Here is a 20662-nt window from a genome sequence, read left to right as displayed (position 1 = left end):
GAGCATCAGAATCACACTATGGTACAGTAAACATGGTATCAAGGTATACTGGCTTGAGTTTGCTGTGTGTGTGTGTGTGGGTGTAGTGACTTATCATTGGCTGTGTAGAACTGGAGAGCATTTCCAGGCTTAATGAAAGACAGCGCCGTTTAAATTAGAGGCTCATATGACCAGATGATTTATTTGCGATTTCCAGCCACACAAAAAAATTTTAGGCAATTATTTGTACCAAAATAATTTGATTTTGTTTAGCCATTAACTATTTATTTTTGTCTGAAGCTTTACTTGGCTTTTGATGCAAACTTCGAGATCAGAGAAATCAGAGGTGTGTGTGTGTGTGTGTGAGTGTCTGTGAGAGAGAGAGAGAGAGAGAGAGAGAGAGAGAGAGAGAAGTTTCTCAGTCTGTATGGCTATAGTTGTAGTGAAGGGGTGCAGTAGAGTGTTCTGAGAACACTGAGTGTAGACTGGTTTGCTAACCACGGATCATTACTAGGTGCTAATTAAGACCTTATTACTCGACACTTGGTGCAGTCGTTAAGCTGGTCAGTTAGCCATGTCATTGCGCTGTGATTGCTGTAAAGCTTTGAAGCTTGTACCGAGCAGGGTGTGCAGTGTCCTTGAACTGGAGAGGTCTTCAGAACTTGTGTTTAATCATTTTTACCTACTCCGAGATAAGATGTGGTCACCATGTTTTTATAGTTCACAGACAAGTGAACAAGATTAAGTTGAGCTCAGCATTCACAAGATGAATGCAGATAAGAGCTAAAGTGACTGCAGCTCTGTGTCGTCCGTTCAAGCCTGCTAAGGATACTAGAATATGGAACGAGAGGTATTTTTTTAATCCCGTTTTGAGTTTTAGTGCTGCAAATGAATTATACGATCTGTGTATTTCTCTGGTCCTGCAATATAGTGCCTCCTAAACCAGCACACCTCCAGACTCCGGTGATCAAGCTGTGTAAGCCGCTGGGCAGGAGCTCACCCTTTAACTCCAAGATGGAGGAGGGCGGAGGAGGAGGGGGGAAAGGCCGAGTGTCTGACCTCATCAGCCGCTTTGAGGAAAACAGGTACACATGCAAAGGGGAAGATAATAGGACACCTACAGGCTTTTCTGCTTGGGTTCATCCTGGTATCTTTGCTGCTTCTGGCAAGCTCTTGGATAAACACAATGATTTAAGCACTTGCTGTTAACGCTGAGCACTTTGTGTTACTTTGCAGTTGCTTTTTTCATATCCTCCAGCATAGTCATTCTCAAAGGCTCTTAAGCAATGAGTCTGTGATTTTGTATTTTGTTTCATCATCAAAGTTGGTATACACTCACTGGCCACTTATGTTCCTGCTCCTTCATCCAGACAGACAGCCACATGGCAGCGGACGGGATGATTGCATGAATGTACGTGCGTGTGTTCCTAATAAAGTGGCCAATGGGTTGACTCTTTTAAAGTTATCACTTGAATTATATATTGGCCATGTTCTAACTTCACTAACTTGATCTTTAACATGAGGGTCTACAAATAATGGATATAATGTGTTATGTCGGTTGCTAGCCTAGGAATAAAAAGCTCTGTGGTGTTGATAATTAGCTTGACTAATACACATTTAAATCATATCTCTAAGATATGCATAGAGGTAAATCTGTGTTATGTGTGTCTGTGTTGCAGCAAGAAATAAAGTCAAAGGCCGTTGTGACTTATTTGGTAATGAATATTTCTGATTTTTAGGGTAAAACATTGCACATTTATTTAGTAAACACTAAAACAAAGAAAAAAAGGAATATTGTCATTTTAATATGATGATACTTTTAATTTGAACACAAAAATATCAGAATTTTATTTATTTATTTTTTTTTGGGGGGGGGGGATGTGCACAAAAAAGGGAGGTTTTTCTCTCGCTCTCTTCTTCTGGCTTTAGATGCTAGAGTAACACCACGTGTGTTTTCCTTTTTTTTGTAAAGGTAACCTCTGTCTTGGCTCTTTTTTTGAGCTTTCATAACAAAGACAAAGCTGTCTAGGGGGAAAAATAAAACTAACATAATCTATTAATATTTTAGATTATATTATTATAAATTTGTTTATCCACTTTTTTAGCTTTTGGCTAATAAGCTGTCTGTGCCAACATTTCAGTCATATATATAGGTTTGTTGACCAATAAGCTGATGATGAAGATATAAACATTTCATCCAGGCTCAAGGCTGGTGTTTTATACCTGGAGTCCTTGTGTTATTCCTTGTGTGAGTCCTTTTCACTATTTCTTCTTCTTCTCCAGCTTTTGTCACTGGGACACAAATGAGTATTAATTCACCGTTAAGACAAAGACAGCGCATGTCACATGTCCACCATGATCTTTACTCTCTATTTAGTCTTTGTGTTTTATTTATTCAAGCACAAGCGTTTTAATAAGTAACGAGCACCACTACCCACAATTCATCACTACCTCAATGTCACCATTTAAGAAGAGTCACCTACTGTCGTAACATGTCTTTAATTGTGTAACAGTGAGATGGAAAGTGAAAAACGGTTCAAGGTTTTACAGGAAGACTTAATCAAAAAGTAGAAGTTGGCTGACTTCCAGCTGCTAGAAATAGTTTCTCAACCGTGCAACGAAGAGAAAGGTTTCCAGATGAGCAATAAGAGAGAACTGCTCTGAATTATTATACTACAATTAGTTTTATACAATGAAGTCTTTTCTGTTTTATATGTTAGGGAAGTTTAGAAACACTAGACTGCACCCTACTGGTGGAATACAGCAAATAAATTTTAAATCAATTGTTTTTTACGCCTTTTAATAATATTTTTTTCTTTATATACCACGGTCTTGTGTATTCTTTAGCTATAGTGCTCTAGACTGTAGGACATACACATGATTTAAATGTTGCTAAAATAAACTACTGGGGTCATGTAAAATGTGTCAGGCTGCTACAGAATGCTACAAGTGTGTGTGAGAAGCAGACTAAGACTAGGACAGTCTTGTGACTGGGAAATCATATTAAGTCTTAAGAGCATATTGGAAACACAGGTGGATAACCGTGTACAAGTAGAATACAGATAACGAGGTTTAAAGCAAATGTTTGAGGGCTGCACAGCATAGAAAAGGAGTCCAGGATTTGTTTTTCATCCATTGTTATGGTTATTGTATTTAGTTTTATCTGAACTTAGATAAAAAAAAAAAAAGTCTATAAATAATGTCAGCTTGGAGCTAATGTTGTCTCAGTGGAGAGTTTAGGAATGAATTTTTTTTATTATACACATTTAACTAATGATGCTAATATTAGCTTTAAGATTATGTTCAGGTGGAGTTTGTAAAGTTTATTTTACAATTAAAGGGGTCAGTGAATTGTTTCAAATCTTTCAGAAGCCCTGGTTTATAGTAGCAAAGAATTCAAGTGAAAATGAATTCTGTATAAAGCCTCAGTTCTGTTTCATGACAGCAGTTTTCTCAGAGCTGGGCACTAGCTGAAGTAACAGTGTCTTATTGAATTATCTGCTACCCACAACAAGCCATACATCCTGATATCTACAGTACTCTATAAATACACACACACACACACACACACACACACATGCGTACATCCTGTTTGTGTCTCAGGTCTAATGACGTTTTTGTTTTTTTGTGTAGGAGTCGAACAAAAGTTCCCCTGGAGGGCCTTGAGACAGACAATGAAAATGTGCTGTAATGGTGTTAGCAGTAGCTAATGATGGTTAAAAGGGGTGTTTGAAGACGTTTGTGGAGTCTGACTCGAGGATGCCGTTAAAGCAGTATCACTTAAACTAACTGAACTCATTCAAGATCATAGGAAGGAATATAATAATGGCTTTCTGTGGCTTTGTGTTATTCAACAGTTATTAAATTGGATGTTATATGTAGAGGAAAGCTTGTATTATTATACATTGCTGTCAAATTCTTTAATCATGTTGGTCAGATGGTGTCTGGGTCTGAAAAGTGTTCCAACTGTAAACTTGTTTGAATACGTTAGCGTTTCTGTATAGTAACAGCTTATGGACCTCGACTTGTATATTAAATGCTCTTTATTCAAAGCCTAATACTAAACGTATTAAAGATTCATGTTGCCGTTTTAACAAAGAAAAACATTGTTGACGCAATGAAGCTTTCTGTAAGGAGACGTTTATTTAATGAAAGAGTCTTCATGACAGGCTCATGATGTTACTGGATTATTCTCTGTATAAAACCGGTCCTTATCATCTCACCTTTTGTACCCAGAATATTTTTTTAGGTAAATAGCTCATTGTAGGAATTGTACAGGGTCATGGTGTGGTGTAATGCACCAACCGCACCACCCTCGGGTCATGCCATCCACCCTGTACAGGAAAGGGCTGTCTGCAGGTGGGCCGCAGTCTGGGAAGCAGCTGGAGGGGCTGCAGGATGTGTTTGTGCGGGGTGTGTGTTTAAAGTGGACTCGCTGTTTCTGCTGCTCTGGCCCTCTTTTTTGTGTCTGGAGAAAACAGAATCAAATTTGGATCATGTCTTCACAATTTTGTATTCCACCTGCACTGCTAAGCCTATGGGTAGAGAGTTTTTAAAAACTTTAGCAAAGCATAGTATCTCAGCTTGTGTGTGTGTGTTTAAGTGTTTAATCTTGGCACTACGAAGTAGGCCAGCAGGCTATCTCTTGGGAAGTGGTGCGGTCGTACCTCTGCAAGTTATCCTCTCTTTTCCTTTGCCTGTTCCTCCCATCCTCCTCTTCTTCTTTTTTTTTTTTCTTTTTTTTTTTTTTTTACCTTCCCTGAACTGCATGCTCTCACATCCTCCACTAACACTGAAACCCGCATGCGCATTTGCAAACACACACACACACACATACACACGCTCACTGCACTGCACTGCCCTACATGAGGAAGTCTGTTCAGTTGGTGGAGTATTTTTAACTCAGACACTCACATTTCCACACATGCTCCCTCTCACTAGCTCTAAAATTCTTATCACAATTACTGCGAATAGAAGAAGCTGTTTACTGATTAGCAGAAAGGTATTGATCGAACTACTCTCTCTTTTACACACAGACACACAGAGAGGAGAGAAGGCTCTCCTCAGAAAAACGCAGCCAAACTTGATAAGTGCAGTACGGTTCAGAGGAGTTGCCAGAAACCAACGGATACTACAGAGCAGACTCGGGACTGCAGCACCAGCCATGACCACATGCCCTCTACCAATGGAGTGTTAGCTCAGATGGACAGAAACGGTGATGACAGTGGAGCTGCGAGACCAGATGGTGAACCACTGCTGAATGGAGGCATGGTGGAACAAAGTTTGGACGGGGTCACGGACGTGTCTCAGATTGTCGTCGAGACGCCTGAGAAAGAGGATGAGAGCAAAAGAACAGAGGCAGAGAATGATGCTAGTATGGATGGCGGGGGCATGGAACACAAGGTGTGTGTGTGTGTTTATGGGTCACTATGAATTAGATATGTTTAACATGGGCAAATGTATGTCATATTGTTAATATGGTGTGTGTAGGTGTGCGTGATTGGGGGAGAGAGAGAGCTGTGGTTTGTTTTGCTTGGTCCACTGAGCTTTAGCAGAGAATGATTTGTTTATTTTTTTTACTTTTTGCCTACTGGTGCTTTGTGATCTCCCCATAGTTGCCAAGCAGGTGCTAACTATAGAAAGAGCTTTTCATCAGAAAGAGCTCTTCCTCTAGAGAAGCTTATTAACCTTGTTTAATATTTCCCACCAATGCTGTAGAGTTACATATGCGGTATTCATGTGAATTCTAGTCCTAGCAGTAAGTGCTAGCAGTAAGTGCTAGCAGTAAGTGCTAGCAGTAATGTCTAAATGATTACAGTCTCATGACAGTCTCAGATACAGTTTAATTTGATTAGTTGTTGTTAACACAGCACTGAGTTAACTGACTTTCTCTGTAACAAACAGTTCTTTTTCCACATGAGCTCTGTTTATGAACCGGTCACAATCTGCTCTAATGACTAGTGGAGGATGAAAACTAACTAACCGAAATGTTTGTGATAAACAAATCATGTTTTTCAATCGTTTTGATGCTAATTAGTTCACTAACTAGCTAGCTAGCTTTTTTCTTTATGTTAAAGATATGCAATAATAAATACATAGGTTGTTTGTGCATCACACACTGTGTCCAAGATTTGGAGAGAAAAGATGGAACTGTTCAGTCTGAATATGGGCCTGTGATAAAATGTTAACTTGAAGCTAACATTAGGAATCCATCAGTGTGAAAAACTTTGAGATGGCATAAGGTCATTCCCTTATTTTTTGCATTTTAATGAGGGTAATGATGTAGATGTTTCCATGTTATATTAGTCTCCTTGGAAATAAAAACAACCATAAAGCCTTAGATTATTTTCATGTTTTATATTATATTATATTTATATTCTCATGCTTTTACTGTACAGTTGAGTTCTGGCAATACATACGAGTTGTCCAACCATGGGATTCAGTGTTATGTGGAAGTTACACAAATGTAATTCAAGATGCTTGAGATCCTACTTCAGGTTTCAGAAAGCCTAGACATTCTCGTTTTCTCTTCTGTTCTTCACCTACACTAAACTATGGACAAAAGCATGTGGACATCTGACCAGCACATCACAATGCTGAAAGTACACAGTTGTCTGTGACGTCTTTGTACACTGTAGCATTAAGATTTCCCCTCAAACCTGCTCCTGCATGACGGTACCCGTGTGGTGCATGAATGCATGGTTTGCCAAGCTTGATGTAGAAAAGCTCACTTGGCCTGCATAGAATCCTAACATCAACCCTACTAAACACCTTTAGGATGATTTGGAACACTGATTAAACACAAATCCTCACAGACGCACTTCAAAAGCTAGATGAAATTGAGACCTGAATCCATCTTAATACCTTTGCTTTTGAAATGGGCACATTTAAGTGCGACAGTCAGGGTGCACATACTTTTCACCATATAGTGTACCTCTCTTCATCTCTCTGTCAACACTAGCCCCTCCTTTACTGTATATACTTGTTTCCTCTTTACCACTGTCTCGTTTCCTGCCTGGGTGGCTAGGTTTTAATTCCACATTGTGTCCCATATACTTAGTACACTCTCAGTAATAAGGGCACTAAACTAAACTTTTTTTTTTACTTGTAGTATTTAGCTTACAATGGGGAAGAATGTGGTCTTGTGTGAGAATTATGAGAACTGAGAATTATTTACTATGAACATTAGTGCATTATGCAGACTTTTTATTTATTTATTTATTTACTATACAGAAAGCTTGCTAGGTGTCTGGCTGAGACTAGAGGTGTTAGACGGATTCATGTGGGTGATCTGTTAAAAGTTAAGCCTGTGGGTGTGAAGAGGTCTGATCTGAAGCTCAAGGCAGCGCTGCATGATGCATATACAAAGTTCATTCATCCCCCCTTTAGTAACTACCTGCTTCTCAGATATCGTTCTAACTGTATGTTTCCTGCCCTATATATGTTGTGAATAATCAAGCAACCATGATTTAGTACTGTACAAATGTTTATTGCACTGGTTCAAACTAGACTACTAGTTTTCGCCTGAATCCCATAAACAGTATTGTAGTGTTGTAAAAACTTTCACACACAGATCTCTAGATGAGCCCAGTTATAAACTCAGAGGTCCAGACCGTACTGACAGTGCTGCCATTCCTACTTCTGTGTTTTTGCTGGTGTTTTCTATTGTGTCCAGGGGCATAGTAGTAGAGATCATGTTTAATTTCCCCATGCACCACTTACACTTGGAGCAACACTGTGCTTTGTCTTTCTACACCAGGAAGTTCTCTCTTACAGCCCTTAGATAGCAACAATGCAACAATGGCACTATGTGTGTAATATAGGAACCACCGGAGTAAAGTCACAGGGTATTGTGTGTGTACAGTATGTCTGTGTGTGCGTGTGGTGGAAATTGAACTTTGGCTTTGACCTTTGGAGTCCAGTTTCCCATTCAGCTGCGACAGCCTTAGCATGCAAAATATCCAGTCATATTTCTTGCTCAGTAGACGTGTTGAAGGATGGAATTCAGCTTGTGCTGTACACCTTTTTTGTTTTCCTTCCCTCAAGGCATTCTAATTATCTAGTCATACAACTTAGTCTCAAACTGTGTAGTATAAAGACATTCCAGGACAAAAGTTTGGAAACAGAAGCTAAGACTATCTCTAAGATCTAAAGAATGTAATATAAGCCGATAAAATAGTCTGTCATGGTGGATTTAGATTCGTCACCGTGAATCGTAAAAATCTATAATTTTGCCTACCAGGCAAGAAAAGGCTTCAGTGTGCAAAGTGCTCTGTTTTGGTTGCTAAAATTGTAGCTATTATAACATATTAAAATATAAGAACTCAGCCTTTTAAATGCATTGATTTATACTCACAAATGAGAATATGAATTTTTATTTATAGTCATTATCCTTTTCTAAGAACATGCCCAAGGTAGCACATCACATGTTCGTGTCTATGACAAAATGTCAGCAAGTCACTGGCTGTGGTCCAGAGTGTAGTATCTGACATAGCACCTTCTTTTTATGAGTTATATGACTTCACTTTAACAACAGTCAATTCATAGACTTCTATTTACTGATTCAGAACAGATAAATAAGTAAATAATAACAATCATTAAATAATCGTTCAAGTCTGTGCAAGTCACCCATGCAAATGAATCTGACTAGTAAAAGTGTGTGGTCCAGCAGACAGTAAAAAAACATTATGTGCTATAATTACAGTATACAAAGCTGAAGCTGCCGTGAAGCAGGTTTCGATCGACGAGAGAAGAAGAAATACACTGGTGGCCGTTAGCCTACTGAGCACTGACAGATACAGGTCTAAGGTTATATATGAAACTATCACATCCTACTTCTTTGTGTAGAAGTAGAACTGTACTGCGACTGAATCCTTCCACACACTTTCAGAAGCCCCTTTCAGTCTAAACTGTGCTAAGCTGTAATGAGAACAGCTCTGCTATACTAAGACCACGGCAATTCTCTAGGTCTAGATGTTGATTGATCTCCATTGATGTTTTAGGAGACCAACAAACAGAAGCTGCACAATATCGCCAATGAGCTTCTGCAGACAGAGAAGGCCTACGTTGCAAGACTAAATTTATTACAGGTAAGTGTAGCTATGAGGTTAGCTGCATGTTGGGGTTCAAAAAACAAGAAAAATTAATAAAATCACTTCCATTTTTAAATAAGACTCATAAATTCAGCTCATTGACATTGATTTTAACAGATACATTTGGGAAAAGAAGAGTTCAGATACTGTTCACATTTTCACTGCATTTCCTGTTCAGGTTATTAAAATGTTCTAAACGTAAACTCTTTGATTTTGTAATGTAAAAGCAACAGACAAAGAAACTGTGCAAGTTCATAGTTACATCCTACATCTGAATACAAATACCTCATTTCTGTATCATGAAGAAAACTTTATCAGAATTGTGCATCATTGTCTAGTGTCTGCTTGGAATGATATGGAATTCATACGCTTTATCGTGCAGAAAACTACAATAAATAACATGGTATTTACACACAACCTCTCCCTTGGTCCTGTTGCACAGGTGTTTTACTCCAAGCTGACGGAGGAGGCAGGAAAAGGCACGTTTCCTTTGGAGGTGGTGAAGAACATCTTCTCTAATATCTCCTCCATCTGTACCTTTCACAGCCAGTTTCTGCTGCCAGACCTGGAGAAACGCATGGGAGAATGGTGAGAGAGTAGACTGAACTCCTCTTTCAACGTTATGCTTGAACTGGAAATTTTTAGAATCTATGTCTTAAAATTATTTTTGTTTAGTTCTGATTGATATCTGAGTAAATAAAGCAGTATCCAGTGACAGGTGAGCAACCAGATATGTTATCTGTCTGCTGTTCATTTCCTTCACAGTGGTTTCACTTCCTATGTATTTTGGGATGTCTTGCTTCAGATCGGCTCACTGTCTCACTATAGACATGTTGTGATGTGTTTTCACTGTCTGATATAATTCTATCCCATGCTCTGAGCTCTTTGGATTTCACTTTACTTTTGTCTGGTCACAGGGAGACGACGCCTCGAATCGGGGACATTCTGCAGAAACTTACACCCTTTCTTAAGATGTATGCAGAATATGTAAGGAACTTTGATAAAGCCATGGAGCTGCTGAAACAATGGACAGACCGCTCACCTCAGTTTAAGGCCATCATTCAAGACATGCAGGTGAGATTTAAGTGCAGTTTTTGTTTTATTGTTCATTCTGTTTTCTAATGTTTCAAACTAAAACTGTAGAACAAAGCATGACCTCCCACCTGCTTTCTTTCTGTGTGTTTGCTGTTCTGAGTACAGAAGCAGGAAGTGTGTGGGAGTCTGACGCTGCAGCATCACATGCTGGAACCAGTACAGAGAGTACCAAGATATGAGATGTTACTCAAAGACTATCTGAAGAAGCTTCCTCAGGATCACGTGGACCAGAGGGATGCAGAAAGTAAGTCATCCTCCGAAGACAGTTAGCTCTTGTCAAATCTAGTAGTTGTGGTTTCTGTAGTCTTAATCATGTGAGTTCTGTATGTTCATCCTGCAGTCCACATGAGGAGCAAACATTTGTAATAATTATATAAGGCATATTCTCTCTCGATCATGTACCTGTGAGAGATCATGCATGCAGAAGACAGTAGATAGCACTTTCCTCTGAATGCCTCAGCATCGAGGGCCTTGATGCACAGTACCAGTATTCTGAAACCGATCTAACGTGTTGCTCCATCTGTTTACACAGTCACAAGACCTGATCTATATTTGATCCCTGTGTTTGCGCTAGGATAAAAACAGCTACATTTTACCAGCAGCATCAGCAATTCTGTCACTTTGACTGAGTTCAGTGTGGTCTTTCTAGGAACCAGAAGTGGCTAGATCCATGTTCTGCCATAGACATCAAATGTTGCTAAAAAAAACCACACATTACCGAGTGATGTAATGTGAATTTAAAACTACATGTGACTATGGCTCACATAGAGTGTATCTGATGTATGTCAAAAGGGAAAAAAATTGAATTACTTAGTAATGAAAATAAAGCGAAAATCTTACATGGTCTCTGATGGGGAAGTGGTGGCTCAGGATGTTAAGGATCTGGGTTGTTGATTAGAGGATCAGGGTTAAAGCCCCATCACTTCCAAGCTGCCACTGTTGATCAGGGGTGTTGTATCATGGCTGACTCCAACCTCACAAAGTTGGGTTATGCGAAGAAAGTATTTCACTGTGCTGTAATGTATATGTGACAAAACTAAACGCTTCTCAAGATGTAGTAAATCCTCCTTCTTCTTCTTCTTCTTTTAGAATCGTTGGAGATTATTGCCACAGCAGCCACACACTCAAACACTGCAATTCGCAAATCTGTAAGTATTTATTTCTTCTTGCTCTTTTCCCTCCACTTCAATCGTGTGTAATTAAATTAGTGCACAGCGTAATCAAATTAGTGCACTTTATCAAACTCCATTAGCCTCCGCATGCAGCAACACAGAACGACTTATTTTTATCACTTAAGTAGCTACTGTGTTAAGATTTGGTAGGAACGATCCTGATTGAGTATTACTGTCAGCTCCCATGCATCATGTCATTCCTCACAGGAGAATCTGAAGAAACTGCTGGAGATTTATGAGATGCTGGGGGAGGAAGAGGACATTGTGAATGCCTCCAATGAGTTTATAAAAGAGGGCCATATTCTCAAACTGGCGGCCAGGAACACTTCAGCTATGGACCGATACCTCTTTCTGGTGAGGAACTCGAGCTGCTAGTGCTGTGCAGAATTTATAGTCAAATGTGCAGAATTTATAGTCACTACACAACTACAATGTGCAGAATTTATAGTCACTACACAACTACAATGTGCAGAATTTATAGTCAAAGAATAGTTAGAGACGGATAACGGTTTATACTTTTAATATATTTACAATAGATAGATAGATAGATAGATAGATAGATAGATAGATAGATAGATAGATAGATAGATAGATAGATAGATAGATAGATAGATAGATAGATAGATAGATAGATAGATAGATAGATAGAGAGAGAGAGAGAGAGAGAGATTTATATATATGTTGTGAGTCAGCATTCATTTAAGCTGCTAGAAGTGAGAGAATATTCACCCTCTCTGGTAGAAAAATGTTATTACGAACCACTTGAGGAAAAAGGATTTATAATGTGGGTTGTCGTTTGTGGACAGTGTGGACAGTGTTAAAATAGGTGAGCATGCACACATTCAGAGACGTCATTATGGTAGATTGTTTAGTGCGGTAATATGTGGTCTGGAACGCAGCTCAGGTTTTTCACATTGTGTTTGTGGGTTTACTGAGTCACTGGTGTTACAGGCAAATTTAAGAAATTTTGGCTCAGTAGAGAGAGAGGGGAGACAGAGAAAAGGCACTGTTACTGTACAGGGACATTATACTAGGCTAAATGAAATGAAGAGGTAGAAAAGCAAAGTTTCTGTGAGAAGGTAGCTCTGGTGTATGGTTTTGGAGGTATAGATGTATAAAACTTGAATGTTGAGTGAGCTTTACATTCGAATCTCTGTACTCTTTCTCTCCAGTTTAACAACATGCTGCTCTACTGCGTTCCCAAGTTCAGCCTGGTGGGCCAGAAGTTTACAGTGCGCACACGGATCGGCATCGATGGGATGAAGGTGGCAGAGACGTATAACGAGGATTATCCTCATACGTTCCAGGTTTCTGGGAAGGAGCGGACCCTTGAGCTGCAGGCAAGGTACATGTCAGTGTAGCTGTGTTTGTCACACATACCGACATTCTAGTTCTAGCTAATTTGCTTTTATGACATCTACAAGCAGATACAATTTGCTGGTGAACATTTTTATGTAATCTGTATCTACAAATGTAGCTTAGGAGTTGAAAAACAGAAACATACAATATAAATCAGAATAAATGAATATTTATGGGCTTTTGAGTGTTGTGGTCAAAAGAGCAAAACTGGACAAGCTGTCAGGGATGGAGGGATGTCTGGTGTACTCTTTCTCCTTCCTACTAATCACAGCACCACTAGCCAATCATGATCTGTAACTTTTTGTATGCAGAAGTGGGAGCAGAGCGCTTTCCCTCTGAGTGTGTTACACAACTCACTACATTGCATTAGCAGAAGTTAGAAAAGACAAGGTCAGCTGACTACGTGCGCCTCTTAGGAAGAACACAATAGCGTTTGCCTTCTCTAGCTGTCATGTTATGTGATTGGCCAATTAGTGTGAACATCAATAGGGGAACAATGATAGATTCAATGGATCAATTTATATATTTATATAACGTTGTAGCCTTTTTTTTTGTATCATGTGACACTTTTAAACTCATCCCAGATTAACTTGTTTGTTTCCTCACTCCAGCTCTGAACAAGATAAAGAGGACTGGATAAAGGTAAAAGTGTGACTGAAATCAGTACTTGAAGTTTGTACTGATTTTATTTAACATACGGAGCTTCCTCTGACAGCACTGTTGTGTGACTTTTAGGCATTCCAAGAAACAATAGAGATCTTTCTCCAAAAGAATGAGACCTTTAAAATGGCTGCTAAAGAAGTAGAGGAAGTGTCTGTGAGTATCATTGATTCTGACAGAATTGACTGGGTTCACACGCTGATTGATGCTGATTGATTGGTGTATGTCTGCTTTTACCCTTTAGATAACAGATCTGGGAAAACGAGCTCCACGCTGGATTCGAGACAACGAGGTGACCATGTGTATGAAGTGTAGGGAGCCTTTCAACGCTCTCACACGCAGGAGGCATCACTGTCGTGCCTGTGGTTATGTAAGTAACACAAGACAGAGCTTTGCCCCTCGTAAAGCCTCGTGATGTTTACTATTACTCAGTGCATATACTGGAGCAGGAAGTGACATGCTCTTTCTGATGATTTTTTTTTTACAGGTGGTATGCTGGAAGTGCTCAGACAATAAGGCTCCTCTGGAGTATGATGGCAATAAGATGAATAAAGTGTGTCGAGACTGTTACTCCATTTTAAAAGGCCATACAGACAGTGATGAAAAGGAGGGCAAGAAGAAAGGCATTCTGGAGGTGAGGAGATTACACTAAAGCATTTATACTGAACAAAACAACATAGCAGCAATACTAATATTTGGAATCTAGTCAAATTTATCCAATGGGGCAGTGAAGGCTCACGTGGTTAAGGATCTAGGTTGTTGATTGGAGGATTAGGATTCAAGCTCCATCACTGCCAAGCTGCCACTGTTGGGTTCTTGATCAAGGCCTTTAACCCTCACTGCTCCAGGGGCACTTTATCATGGCTGACCCTGCACTCTGACCCCAACCTTCAAAGTTTGGATATGCAAAGAATGAACTTGTAAATAAAAACCAAAATAAAGGCTTCTATTCTATTCTGTTCTATTATGTAACACTCTTTATTAGTATAAAATGAAAATAATCCAAGCATACGGTTCTGTAGCCTATTTCCAGGACCTAACATCTGCTTTAATGAAGTAATTTTGCTTAAAATCTAAAAAAATTAATGCTTAAAAAATTCTGCGAACAGAACATGAAATTTTACAGCTTAAATTAGTAAAATGCGTCGTAATACTCCTGGATATTTAGTATATGGTCATTTTATAATAGTAAACAGTAGAGAAACTTGAACTTGCTAATTTGTTGTGGTTTGCAGTGTAATCACTGAGGATAAATCCATTAAAGCAGCGGTTTGTCCTTTTTTGGGGTTTTTTTCCCAACAGTCTGCTGCAGAAGATCAAATTACGAGTGCACATACATTCACTTCAATCTGATTTTATTTTGTATAGCACTTTTAACAAGCTAGAGGTGACAATGTTGACAAAATCATGGAGACACAATCATCATGAACCCCCTGAAGTACAGGGAGAACATGTATAGTGCACACACACATGGCAGACGTGCGACTCGAACCCCCAACCCTGGACATGTGAGGGAAGCGAGCTATGTTATTAGAACCTGAGAATGCTTCTGGGAAACTAGACTTGATAAATGATTTATTTTAAGTGACTTACATGATGATTAGAGATGTGGAAACAATTATACACTAGCTGTGTGTTTGTGTGAAATAACCACAACACTAGAGTACTGCTGAGTCTAGGAGTGAAGCTGTCACTCTGTGGGGATGAAGCATCGTGATAATCTGCATCAGTCATGGTCACAATATGTGAGGTACTGCATTGTTCCCTCATCTGAGGTGTTTGCTACTGTGTGTGGTGTGTGTGTGTATGTGTGTGTACTCTCACTGAAAACCACAACGGTTTTTACTGTTCTGCTTCCCCCCACCCCCAGTTTAGTTTCAGTTTAAGGCCGGTCTGTTATCTTTCACAGGAAGTGTGTGTCTCATCTCTCTCTCTCTCTCCCCCCCCCATGTCAGATCGAAGCAGCACAGTTCTCAGGCAGCAGTATAATGTGCGGATTCCTGCAGTACTGTGAGAAGAATAAACCCTGGCAGAAAGTCTGGTGTGTTATTCCTCAGAAGGAGGCTTTAGTGCTCTATCTGTATGGAGCGCCACAGGTGAGTGGAACATGGCTGCAGTGTCTTATTTTACACAACAAGCTTGACTGTTGAACGCTTCCTGACACAACAGTTTGGTCACAAGTTGTGAGGGAAATCTGACACATGACCCATGGTTTAGGAAGCACTTCTGCTTTTGTTTAGGACGATAAATCAGGATTAAGCTTCAAGATGTCTGTACATCATTTTAATATTTCTAACACAGTGTCTTATTAAAAGCAACTTGCTATAATTTATACTGGTACTGATGTAGTCTCCAATTTATTCCTTAGTGCTGTTTTTGATTGGTACAAGGTGTTGATTCATTTTCAGTATTTTCTGTAACACCAGCACTAAATGTAAGAGATCTGTTACTGCCTTTCTGTAATGCATTACAGGGAGTAGTACAATGGACATTCTGCATTAAAGGATGTTAAAAATGCATGTAAACTCTTGAGTGTTTAGTGTCAACACTTTGTGAGTCAGTAACCTTACCTTTTAGTTTTCTGACACGAGACATCAGGTGGAGGACGGAGAGCTTTGCAGTTTCTTAGTGACATGAAACTTTTCGAGGGAACAACTGTTTCTAGCTCTTATATAACACAAGTGAAAACAGGAACTAACTTGTTCTACAGACGTTCCCCAACATTAACATTACAGTGTAAGAAGCATAAAACCCTTTAGTATGTAATGTTATCAAAATCATTCCAACATGTTGTTGATTATTTCCCTCTAAGAGCGAGCACCATTTTGTGTGTGTACGTGTGTTTGTGCATGTGTATCCTCCCATGGTTTTTAAATAATGGAAGGAAATAATTTTATTTATTTTCATTTTTAATAAATTTAATAGTTTTTTTTAAATTGCCTGAAAGGTCTTTGTCAGAAAGGAAGGAAATTATAACATCTGGCTCAGTTCTAGCAGGTGTGTCATGAAAACATGTAGAGTATGTAAATATAAAGATATATAAATATATCTTTCTTCCTTTTTTAATTTATTTATTTATTTATTTATTTTTTTGGAGGAACATTACAGTATTTGTCTTTATTTTCCCTACCGGACTGTATAGTCCTATGTAGTGTTCATAATCATCTCTTTCATATCTCATGTCTTTATGCAGGACGTTAAGGCTCAGTCCACCATCCCGCTGCTGGGTTACACTGTAGACGACGCTTCCCGACCCACTGATCCTCCAGCCAGCTTCCGTCTGTCCCAGTCGAAGTCTGTCCATAGTTTTGCTGCCGAGAGCGAGGAACTGAAGCAGCGCTGGCTCAAAGTGATCCGAGTGTGTGTGACAGGCGAGGTGGCTACGAGCCCGCCACCTACAGAGATGCACACCGCAGAGAGCAGCCGGGAGCCGAGCACAGAGAGCCTTTAAGTGGAGAACGAGAGCACACTGTCAGTGCCAGAGAGAGAGAGGGAGAGGTCAAGGCTGTCAATCACTCACATGCAGCATACAGCACGATGTGGATGAGCACTATTACGGCCATGCTGGATTTGATTTGTGAGCAAAGGAAAAAACAATAAGGCTCACCTTTTAAAGCTGCTCTGAAACACAGCAGTCCAAAGAGATGGCACACACAAGTGCTTTGAAACTAAACCGGTGCTCTAGGATGCTTGGTAACATGATCAAATATGTCTGAGTGCACTCATTTCCACACATTATGTGCTCAGTATAGCTCTGCAGTACACTGCAGTACAGTACAGGCAGTGCTGTTCCTCTAGTGTGCCATCATTACAATTATCTACGCATTGTGTATATATATATATCGTAGCAGTCTGTCTGTATGTATGGATATGCCCTCACTGTCTCTTTTATAAAGATGTGAAGTGAATCCAGGCCTCTTCCATGCTGAAGGCAAGTCTGAGTTTAAATTCAGGCCTCATCAGTACTCTAGGAAGTGACATTATCATTTCTAGTAGGATTTTTTTACCCCTCTCATACGGACCACATTTAGTCGCAATATTCACGGCTGCAGGAGTCGTGATGTCGTGTCTACAACCTCATTCCTCATTCCCTCATTCCCAGCACATCAGCAGAAGAATCCCTCTGCTCAAACGTTGTCCCATACAGACTGCAATGTGCAAGGAGACACAACAATACCACAGTAGTGTTACATAAGCTGGGCTTTATATTAGACTGTCTACTGAATGGTCTCAAACTATAGTTTTATCCAAGCTGGTGCATGTGTTGTCTTTATAAAACATTTTTAAATGTCAATTAAAGGAATACTCCAGTGTTTATCAACCTAATATCTATGTAAAGCTTCTGTAACATAACATTTATCCTAAATAAGAATGTAGACACTTTACACTATACAGAGAAAAGTGCAAAAACATACAGTTTACTGTAGATTTCATTAGAATTAAAGTTTAAGGGCAGTTGTTCAACACTATTATGTACATGCCACATACTGGCATGCACACAATTATGAAATCTGTAACACAAAAGTTACTCAAGTGGGTATTGTGTTTCTTAAGCGCATTATGTCAAAATCCACCATGTTTGCTGACCAAATATCTTTGTGTCTTAAAACTAGGCTATGAGTCTTATTAATTCTTTTCACACATTTAAAAAGACTTGAATCCTGTACACTATACACCGTGGACTATGACAAGCAGTTGCAGTGTTAAATTTCTAATATGAAAGTCAGTGTTAGTGTTCATTAAAGCCACTGATTATACTCATATGCGTCCTTTGGTTCTCCTGTAAAAATTATTCCTGCTGCACCACAGTTTTTCATCCAGCAACTGGTAGTTCTTTCAGTTGGTCAAGCTTTGTCACAGGTTTTAAGTCCTAACTTGAATATAAGACGTGAAACATTAAATAGTTTTCTTTAAAAGTGTATTTCCATCACCGAAAGGAAACGCTTAGTGGTTCATTTATAAGCACTCTTAGGAAAGAATTTGTGAAAGCAATCTATGAAAATCTGTTGCAGCGTAAACATTTATAGTCCAAACAACCGTCCTAACAACCTTCCTAACAACCGTCCTGACACCTGCCCTAACACCTGCCCTAACAACTGCCCAAACACCTGCTCTAACAACTGCCCTTAGACCTTCAACACTTTTCCCAGACAAACCTAATCATGTTTCCTAAAGGTGTTGAATATCTCAATCTCACATGCACTTCATGCAGACTAAAGAGATTCTGTTTGAATAAAGTATATACTATATCCTTATACACTGAAGTATTCCTTTAAAAATGCTCATCATCCACTAGCACAGATTATTTCTTCATTTCTTTCTTTCTTTTCTCTGTTGGCTGTTTGAACGTGTCCTTTAGACACATGCTATCGAGCCGGCCATTGGGAGTGCGAGTGTGTGTGTGTGTGTGTGTGTGTGTGTGTGTGTGTGTGCGTGCGCGTGCGTGTGTGTGTTCGTGCTACTGATGTGTGTCTTAAATAAGACTTCCAGTACAATCAAGGACAAATAGACCCACAAGCTGGGAAAGACATGTAAATGTTTTATGAAATACTGTAATTAATTTTATTATTTAAGAGTAATTTATAATTGACGTGCATGATTTAAAAAAAAAAAAAAAAAAAAAGCACAACGTATGGTTTCCTCATTTTTTTTTTTTGGTTTTATTTTTATTTTTTTTCAGATTTTATTGTCCATTTACCAAACACTTGGTATGACGAAACCCATCATAAAATTGGTTCTGTCTCTTTTTCCCTATAGTCACTCATATTATTGACAGCTACAGGTGAAAGTGGTCAGTGTTCTCTGGATGTTGTGCGTCTGACACTCAGAACATTTTTTCACAGAGAGTGAAGCGGTGCAGGTTGCATATACAGTGTAATGTAGTGTTTTAGGTTTGTAGAGCTAACACGTGATACACAATACATCAGGCTTGTGCTTCTGTAGCTGAGACGTCACTGTGTTGTCTTCTTGACGGAAACATTCAGTCTGGTTTGATCTACAGTAAATACCCATTGATCTGATCTCATTAAACGGAACCAGATTAATGAAATCAGTGAGTGATTGGAAAGTGAGAGAGACACGAGATATGAATCCTGAAAAAAATGCACAACAAGCATCAGAGTATCGAGCAAAAGTTTTGTACTGATTATTAAATTCCAGGTAACAGCTATATCAAAAATTAGATAAACACTGAACGAATGAATGAATGAATTGTTTGGCAGAGTTGCAGCATCCATTAGACTTTTTTTAACCACAAAATTAGTGACTTGTGACTCTAAATGAATAAATGAATGGATTACCTGAATATAATAATTGCAATATAATAAAGTTGTGTGCACCTGCTGTTTCTTTTTGAAAGTAGGCCACTGGTTTATTCTTTTCCTGTCAGCATTAGTTAGAAACACACTTTTAGACTTTTAGACTTGTGTGGACACAAAGTTTTATACATCTGTATTTATTTCCTTCTCTAAATCTGAAATGCACTTTACCATCTATAATGTGTACATTGTATGAATAAAGAAATCAATAAAATCAAATCAAGAGCATTATTAACTGGGTGTACTGTACAAGCTTCTGGTTCTTAGTTCAACTTAGATGTGGTGTGTTACTCCTTTTTCCTCTTATTAAAGGAAACAGCTTTTCTGACTTGGTTACACCTAAACTCACCTTAACAGGAGAGAGGAAACGTGACCCTGGTGTAGGATGAGCTGCAGATCAGCTCTGTAACTGTACGGGAGAAGTGCAATGCCAGACACATTTCCTGAGAAATTCATTGTTCCTGAGACCTCAGTTGGCTTCTGGCTCATAGAAAAATGAAATTTATTACACTATGTTGTTTATTCTGGTTCTTCATAAATGTACATTGAGTGCATTCGATTTTTCCATTTTAGGCTCTGTTTTAACCTGGAAATCACTCAAAATGTGTCCTCTTTGTTTTTCGAGGACAAAGTAAAAGAAAACAAAAGACCCTGGTAGGTCTTCAGCTCAAATGACAATTAGTCGTGGCTGGATCTTTAATAATAATAATAATTATGTTTATTATAATAATTATTATGTAAAAATGAACGATGTTCATTTTTAATAACCCTCAGTGCATAATTCATTGAACAGGAACTTTCAGGCATAATAGTGAGCTGGTAAGTGGTAGTGAGCTGCAACAGGTAAAAATACTGTTCTACAATTGGTGTTATTTATTTGAAGCACATTTAAAATGTATTCAACCTTTATTTTATTTTATCTTTGTGAATATAACAGCAGTTTGACCCAAACGTCAACCCAATCAATCACGGTATCACTCAACAAGTC

General features: G+C 38.9%; 1 protein-coding gene across 6 annotated transcripts in view; it reads left to right on the top strand.

Moving 5' to 3' along the window:
- Positions 1 to 19893, top strand: part of fgd4a (FYVE, RhoGEF and PH domain containing 4a) — a 62789-nt gene extending 42896 nt beyond the window's left edge. For all 6 annotated transcript variants that reach the window (XM_060878108.1, XM_060878104.1, XM_060878106.1 and 3 more), the window contains 15 exons: positions 911 to 1064; positions 5016 to 5382; positions 8982 to 9068; positions 9514 to 9659; positions 9989 to 10145; positions 10272 to 10410; positions 11256 to 11314; positions 11546 to 11692; positions 12511 to 12683; positions 13309 to 13339; positions 13433 to 13513; positions 13602 to 13727; positions 13845 to 13991; positions 15313 to 15453; positions 16551 to 19893. In XM_060878108.1, the coding sequence (XP_060734091.1) occupies positions 911 to 1064; positions 5016 to 5382; positions 8982 to 9068; positions 9514 to 9659; positions 9989 to 10145; positions 10272 to 10410; positions 11256 to 11314; positions 11546 to 11692; positions 12511 to 12683; positions 13309 to 13339; positions 13433 to 13513; positions 13602 to 13727; positions 13845 to 13991; positions 15313 to 15453; positions 16551 to 16808 (2213 nt within the window). In that variant the 3' untranslated portion in view covers positions 16809 to 19893. The remainder of the gene's footprint in view (positions 1 to 910; positions 1065 to 5015; positions 5383 to 8981; positions 9069 to 9513; positions 9660 to 9988; positions 10146 to 10271; positions 10411 to 11255; positions 11315 to 11545; positions 11693 to 12510; positions 12684 to 13308; positions 13340 to 13432; positions 13514 to 13601; positions 13728 to 13844; positions 13992 to 15312; positions 15454 to 16550) is intronic.
- Positions 19894 to 20662: the final 769 nt, after the last annotated feature.

This window comes from Tachysurus vachellii, chromosome 9 (genome assembly GCF_030014155.1).
Source record: "Tachysurus vachellii isolate PV-2020 chromosome 9, HZAU_Pvac_v1, whole genome shotgun sequence".
In the NCBI taxonomy this organism is placed as follows: Eukaryota; Metazoa; Chordata; class Actinopteri; order Siluriformes; family Bagridae; genus Tachysurus; species Tachysurus vachellii.
The sequence above is the reverse complement of the archived record's forward strand: the minus strand, read 5'-3'. Positions and strand labels throughout refer to the sequence as shown.